The 7390-nt window shown below is 48.1% G+C and overlaps 1 protein-coding gene across 1 annotated transcript in view; it reads right to left on the bottom strand.

Moving 5' to 3' along the window:
- ECSCR (endothelial cell surface expressed chemotaxis and apoptosis regulator) overlaps nt 1–6574 on the bottom strand; it is a gene marked incomplete at both ends in the record, with an annotated part of 8687 nt that extends 2113 nt beyond the window's left edge. Inside the window, 7 exons of the mRNA XM_009074430.1 lie at nt 1–81; nt 1534–1632; nt 1954–2025; nt 3867–3920; nt 4488–4601; nt 5916–5966; nt 6533–6574. The exon at nt 1–81 is cut by the window's left edge and continues 9 nt beyond it. Coding sequence (XP_009072678.1) covers nt 1–81; nt 1534–1632; nt 1954–2025; nt 3867–3920; nt 4488–4601; nt 5916–5966; nt 6533–6574 — 513 coding nt within the window. The remainder of the gene's footprint in view (nt 82–1533; nt 1633–1953; nt 2026–3866; nt 3921–4487; nt 4602–5915; nt 5967–6532) is intronic.
- Nucleotides 6575–7390: the final 816 nt, after the last annotated feature.

Here is a 7390-nt window from a genome sequence, read left to right on the forward strand (position 1 = left end):
GGTTACACTTGAACCTCAGACTGACCACACTGACCAGGATGATCACCACCACTATCAGGATAACAACAAAGCTGATGACACCTGGGGATGGAGGGAAAACTGTCTGAGGTTGACAGAGCAATGTGGCTCCTGGGGTAGCAGAGATACAAAGATCCCAGATGGTTAGGGTTGGAAGGGACCTTAAAGATCATATAGTTCCAATCCCCTGCCATGGGCAGGGACACCTTCCACTAGTCCAGGTTGCTCCAAGCCCCATCCAGTCTGGCCTGGAACACTCCCAGAGATGGAGCAGCCACAGCTGCTCTGGGCAACCTGTGCCAGTGCCTCAGCACTTTGACTGTCATCAGAACTTGGGTAGGAAATCAGTATTTTCATTAATGTGAGCATAGTATGTAATAGGCAGAGAAGTAAATAGTCTCTAGAACAAATGGCTTTATCCTCTTGTGTTTTAATCTTAAAGGGCTTCTGATGAATATGTAATTGATGAATACTTAACTGATAAGACAGTGCCAGCAGGGCAGAAGTCAGCTGATTACACTGGGGATAGATATGAGTCAGTATGTTCCTACTACAAATCTTATCCTAAAGGTGTGTAAAGTCCAATAAATAAATAATGTAACAGGGAGAGACAAGCTAAAGGCTGTGAGTGGTGTTATCTGTCTCATAAACAGCTGGCCAAGTGCAGATTTGATTCTGACATCAGGCCTCAATAAATCAAACTATTTGCAGTGGAATTTTGTCCTCCTAAGACTACTTCAGGACTTGGAATCATAGAGTGGTTCAGATTGGAAGGCCCTTAAACCTCATCTTGTTCCACTCCCTGCCCAGGGCAGGAACATCTCCCACTAGCCCAGGTTGCTCCAAGGCCTGTCCAGCCTGGCCTGGAACACTTCCAGGGATGGGGCATTTACAGCTTCCCTGGGTAACCTGTGCCAGTGTCTTGGCTCCTTCCTGCCCAGCAGGTGCAGATGTACAGGGGAAGACAGTACAGCAGGGTGGGAATGCAGCCCCAATAGGTTTGTAGGGACCAAAACGGTGTCTAAGCTTCTGGTGGGGTTGTATGTTTATTCTAGACCTTGTCAGGGAAACTAAGGCATGGGAATGGGGTGATTTGTGCCCATGTATTGTCCTAACATGGAACTTGGGCAAACACTGCTGCTGTGAGCAAGATCCCAAGCTCTCAGGTGTAGCCATGATGGACTTAGTTGTCTGTCCCTTGGATACTGGGCATGCCTGGGAGGATTTAGTAGGTGCTTTGTTGCCTAGAATAGATTCCCAGAATCCCAGAATGGTTTGGGTTGGAAGGGACCTTAAAGATCATTCCATCCCCCCCCCTGCCCTGGGCAGGGACACCTTCCCCTAGCCCAGGTTGCTCCAAGCCCCATCCAACCTCGCCTGGAACCCTCCCAGGGTTGGGGCAGCCACAGCTCCTCTGGGCAACCTGTGCCAGTGTCTCATGAAGTTGGGTGTCCCAAGCAGTGTGGGCTGGTGAAACAGAGCCCTGTCCTCTCCCCAGACTGCACAAGACCTTACCAAAAGCTGCCACTGTCAGTGGTGATTTGTCGTCTGTCGGGGTGGGCTCAGGCAAGTAGCCAGAGTAGTATGGTGTTGGGGTGACAAGTTCTGAGGTGCCTACAAAGGGAAAAAAGCAGCTTTACATTAAAGTCTTCCAAGGTTGGGAAGAGGATTCCTAGCAATGCTAAAGAACTAACTCACATTTGCACATTATTGAAGAGACTAAGTTGGATCCTGGCCAGGCCCATCAATGTTAACAGCAAAGTGACCAAGACCTGTGTGGTCTAAAAAAGCTTTACAGGTGTTTCAAGGGCTAGCTGGGCTGTCCAGCACCTCTCAGGGACTTGTGGGCAATTCTCCATGCTGCCCTGAAGACAGCAGTGTGATGGCCTTGCTGGTGGCTCTGTTAAGGGCTGTAAAATACTTAGCAGTAATCACCTCTCTGTGAGAGCAAGGAGGAAGTGCTTTGAGTGGCTGATGCTGTGGTGCTCTTGCTTGTGGGATCTTGACCTGCATAGAGAAACACAGAACATGAGTCTTGTCCTTGAGTGTCATCTAATAACCAAAGGAATTAATGGGCACCTGGAGAGGAGAATGGATTCACAGTAATGCTGGTGATACCCAGGGAAATATGGAATTCTCACCAAACATACTTTGTACTATTTTCCATGTCCAGATAGAAACCCAGGGGCCCAAAACTCAAATGCCCTTGTAGAAACTCTTCAGGTTCTGCAGTGTCAGGTGCAGGATTTGAGCAGAAACAGCAATGAAGAGTGAACTGGGAAGGTTATTAATTTGCTATAGCTCATAAATATTGAAACTTCAAAAGAAATCTGCTTAGAGGAAGAAATTTTGCAGAATGTGGATGTGCATTGACTGCTTGACTTGTCCTTGGATTTGAAATGAGTGGATATGCTGCCCTGGGTTGTCTAGAAGTAATTAAGCTCATTTGAGTTGCACTAACTTGTACTCATATGTAGTCTAGTTGTGTCAGCATAGAGGTTTGTCTGAGCAAGGACTCCAGTTCTCGGTGGGATAAATTGGCTTGTGTGAAGCTCTTTGGTTTGTGGCAGCTGCTTCCAGTGCCTGTGCAAGGAAATTTAAAGCTAGCCCTTGTGTTTCACTTGTACAGAGCAAAAACATCCCCTGCTGCCTCCAGGCTGTGTGTCGAACAGCAGAGTGTCTGCATCCACCTTAATGAGCAGCTCCAGGCCCTGTCAGGAGACTAAAAATGATACTTTGGAGTTTCAGAAGATCATCTGTAGGTCAAGTACGATCTTCTTCCCTCCTTTCCCACCCCCACCTTCCCAAGAGCAGGGTTGGCCCAAAGTCTGTGGCACCTGGAAGGGTGTGCACAGCTCCTGGCACTGCACTGGGGCACAGGACGTGCAGCTGAAACTGAAGTTCCTCTCTCACAGAAAACATCACTGTTTCAGAATGTGATTTTGCCCAAAGTCAGAAGAAAAAGGGGGAAAAGGCATGAAATAACAAATTTAACTGTTTCAGAAGCCACATGGAGCAGTACAGTTTAGAGAAGAAGCAACTGCTGCTGTACAATTTTTTCACCAGTCATCAAATTCTTTGTTTCATTCTGAAATTGTTCATCTAGCCAAGGGCACAAGCTGTGGTTTGCTGAGCCTGGCATAGACACTCCATCCCTGGAAAATGTGGGGTCTCACACAACAGGAGACCTGGCTTTTGGAAGCATCAGCAATGTTTCCATAGCCAAAGATGTATGGGGCTTCTCAGTGATGAATCAGGGTTGTAATGAGCAGCAATCTGCTCTGAGGCAAAGGCTCTTGGCTCAGCTGGGCACAGCCATGCTGGGTGGGCATCTGAGTGGGCACAGCTGACCATGGGTGTACAACCTTGCTTGTGTTAGAGAAGATCTGAGAGGTACTTGGAGAGGCAGAGCAGTTTCTGACTTGACCACTGCAGATTCTTGAGGCTGAATCATCAATGTGGAGTCAGCTCAGCTGACAGATTGCAGTCTTCCCAGTCCCTTGGATTCTGCCCTTATCTGAGAAAGCTCTTACTTGCATTTTTTTCTTGCAAGTTGGGTTAAGCAAACTGTCAAAAGCACAATTATTTTAATTTAAAAGGATGTTAAAAGGGCTCCTTTCTCCTAAACATAGATCCATCCTTCAGCTGCTCAAATTCATCCCAGCAGAGGATGTTAAATGCATTTAATCTTGTGTTTTATCGCTGCTTCTAAGGATACCAGATGTGATTTGGGGTGTTACTGATGGCTCAACCCCAAGGAAAAGACAAGTGCTTAGATATGAGAATGAGCACACTGATTGCCATGTGATTATATAAACTTATTGTTACTCTATAAGAGGATAAAGTACCTTGAGGTGGTGGAGAAGTGGTTGCTGTGCTTCTGTTCCCACTAGACTTATCACCTAGATAAAGAAAACACAGGAAAGGAGAATTAACTCTTGAAGCAACTACAAATTCCACTATGGAGAGCTGTTGGGTGTCCATGGGGTAACAAAATCTGTTTGAATGAGGCTTCCTCTCCAAACAAACATAAAGATGCTCAGCTAGCAAGATGTGCAGTCACGTCAGAGTGTACCCGAGAGGAGAGCTTGGGAGAGGTCTGCTGGGGGGACTGGGAGAGGTCAGCTGGGGGGACTGGGAGAGGTCAGCTGGGGGCACTGGGAGAGGTCTGTTGGGGAGACTGGGAGAGGTCAGCTGGGGGCACTGGGGTGCCTGTAGCTCCTCTGTTAGCATTATTTGGTTAAACATGATCTGGCTGCTGTGGTACAGCTTGTCAGGGCTGTGTCCAGCCCTGTGCTCTTGGGGAGCTGCAATGAGCTGCTCTTTCATCAAAGACTCAAAGAAGTTTGCTGAGCTGCTGATTATGCAGCATAGCCTGGGCTAGCCCAATGTTTCTGATGCCTCCTTGCATAAGGAGGGCTGCACAAACAGGTGCTGCCTGAGCCAGGATCAGAGTTTTCCATCCTTACCTCGCACAGTCAGTGCTGTCAGTGTTGTAGTGGTGGAGGAGGATTTGGCTGGAGTGGTTTGACCAGCAGAGGTGGCACTCAGGTTGGCTGGGGCTGTTGATTTCACTGAAGGCTCTGTAGGAGAAGTGTAGTGTTACTTCAAAGAGCTCTGCTCAGTACGAGCTCTGCTCAGCAGCAGCTTGAAGGAGGGCACAGCTATCTCAAAGAGTCCTCAAACTCCTTGAGAGCTGGGAATAATCTGCTAGGGAAAGCACAGGCAAGGAAATAGCCTTCATCCTGCTCAGAGTCAAGGAGCTCTTGTACTTTGGAATTAGCTTTTGCTTTTTTTGGTGTGAGGAGATGCTGAGCTGGCAGAACTCATGGAGAAAGCCTGAGTTTTGCCACTGCTTTTTTCTCTGCTTTGAAAACTGAAGTTATTTTTATCACTGGACACTTGTGCTGCCTGGAGCTGCCTGGCACCCACATGGTCACTTGTGTGGTATCTCAAATGCCAGCTTTTATGTTTCATTTCACTGAGAGTCTCTAAGCACAAATAATTCACCTCTTGAAGTGGTCTGGAGGCTCCATCACCTGCCTCAACCTGCTACTCCAAGCTGCACAGATTCAGAGCAAGATGTGGAGGAAAAACCTTTCAATAAGCCCTTTGCAAGGAAGAGTGAGTGGATCACCTGTTTGGAATTTCTAGGCAAGTTCCTTGACTAGACTTCTCTTGGTTTTCCAATATCATGAAAAAAGGGTGAAAGGTTTCAAGGTTAGTGTGGATTTTGTTTTTTTTTCCATCTAACCAAATGGTTCACCAAAATATTGGAATCAACTAGGATCAAGTTTCTTTTAAGTTCATTTTTTTTTTCTGCAGGGCTTGGAAGCAGAAGCTGAGATCTTCTTGAGATCTTTTACATTGCTATTTTGGGGGTCCCTTTGGAGGGGTAGTTATGCTTAGATTTTTCTTTCCCAACCATAGCAGGAACAGATCTGTCTCCAAAGATTCAAGTGGCCTAACAGATGTGGATCTGGAGAGGTCCTTTATTTTGTATACATGTCATAAATCATACAAAGTCTTAGGTTGGAAGGGATCTTAAAGATCAGCCAGGTTGGACAAGGCTTGGAGCAACGTGGGTGGGTGGAAGGTGTCCCTGCCCATGGCAGAGGGTGGAACGAGATGAGCTTTAAGGTCCTTTCCATCCCAAACCATTCTGGGATTCTATTCCCTGTTCAATTTATCCCCTGTTCTTGCTCACACCTGTGCCTTGATTCTTCTGGGATGAATTGGCTGGCTCAGAAGCCTTTACACCCCAAATTTCCTGCCTCCCCCCCACTGTCCTCTGCAGAGCCCCATTTACTGCTGGGTGGCCCAGTTGGACTGGGTGTCAGAGCAGTTACCAGCTGGGATGGCCTGAGCTGCACTCTTGGTCTCCAGCCGAGCACTACTTGAGGTGTGGTTCCTTATGTCAGGGCTGTGTGCTGTTGGTTGGGGTTGACCTGTAACACAAGCAGAGAGACATGGAGGTGACACCTCCTACACATGCTCCTTGTTTGTGGATCCCACAGGGAGGGCTGAGGGATGGGCCAGCAAGGGACCATGGTAGCCAAGGAGAGCTAAAAGGGTGAGGAGGGCAAGAGATGCCATGGAGAGGGTTTGTCACTGGCGTGGCTGTACCAGTGGGCAAAGGGCCTTGGCTCTGAGGATCCATGGGGGAGAGGAAAACAGCTAGGAAACAGCTGGGGGAAATGGGGAGCAAAGCCAAGGCAGGATCCCCCTGCTTTCCCCAGGCTTCCTGAACACAGCATTGCTCTCTTCCAGTCAAAAAGGGGAGCCAAGCCAGGTCACCCTCTGAGGCACAGAGGCCTCCATGGCCCCTGGAGATCTGGGAGTGAATGGTGATGGATGGGGAGGTGGAGACAGGCAACACAGTGTCCTGGAAGCAGGTGCCTCAGCAGATGGGACTTTGGAATCAGGTTCCCATTTGTGGGATCTCCACTTACATTCCCACATGGAAATGTACATACAAACAGACACATAAAGCAGATCACAACCCCGGAGGTACCTGTAACAGCATGGATGGAGGAGTTTGTGAAGGCTGTGTCACCTGAAATGAAAGAGTAAGAGTATTAGTGGTGCTGATCTGTGACTGTCACTAGTGCACTGGTGCTCCTGTTGCTTGTGTTCCTTGTGTGGTTTGGGTTTTCCTCATCTCCTGGAGGAATGACTTTGGAATATGGGATTCCCTCAAAAGCAACAGCAAAGAAGTAGTAGCAAACACTGAGGGCAAAACTAGCAGGTTGTGAGTAGATTAGTACTGGACTTTATCCAGCCAGGACAAATGTAGCCAAACTCTTTGGGGAGTTGTCTGCCTGTTACAGGGTAGAAAATAGAAGGCCATAGAAATCCATGAGGTCATTCCCTCTCCATGAGCTGTTTGCCTCAGGTCAGTCTTGGCAGAGAAGGGCTGTGTGACCTGTATTCTGGAGCTGTTTGAGTACTTTGTTCCCTTGAGACATTAAGTCATGGATGGACGAGGTTTGTAAAGGCTTCCAGGAGCCAATGGGACTCTTCTCCTTCCTGTCTCCTACCTCTGACCCTCCTGTCCCATGCATTTGTATCCTGAGCAGCTGGCTGAAGCCTGCTGGCTCTGTAGGTCTGGAGGGGGCTGCAGCCCTGGAGACTGACTTGGAGCTGCATTCCCTGTAAGGGTGATCAGTCCTGCAGGTTCATGCAAGGCTTTGCTCTCCCAAGGTTGTAGGTGTTGCACTGTCCCCAGATTCTCAGCTGAGAGGTGGTTTGGTTTTGATTGTTGGTTTTCTTTTGGATTCCTGACAAAGCATCCCTGCCCCAATCCCCTATTTGCCTACTCTCAGCATCTCTGGTCTTTTCTTTAAGCTTCAGCAACCAGGGTCCTATGAAT

The sequence above is a fragment of the Acanthisitta chloris genome, unplaced genomic scaffold (genome assembly GCF_000695815.1).
Source record: "Acanthisitta chloris isolate BGI_N310 unplaced genomic scaffold, ASM69581v1 scaffold13175, whole genome shotgun sequence".
NCBI classification, from domain to species: domain Eukaryota; kingdom Metazoa; phylum Chordata; class Aves; order Passeriformes; family Acanthisittidae; genus Acanthisitta; species Acanthisitta chloris.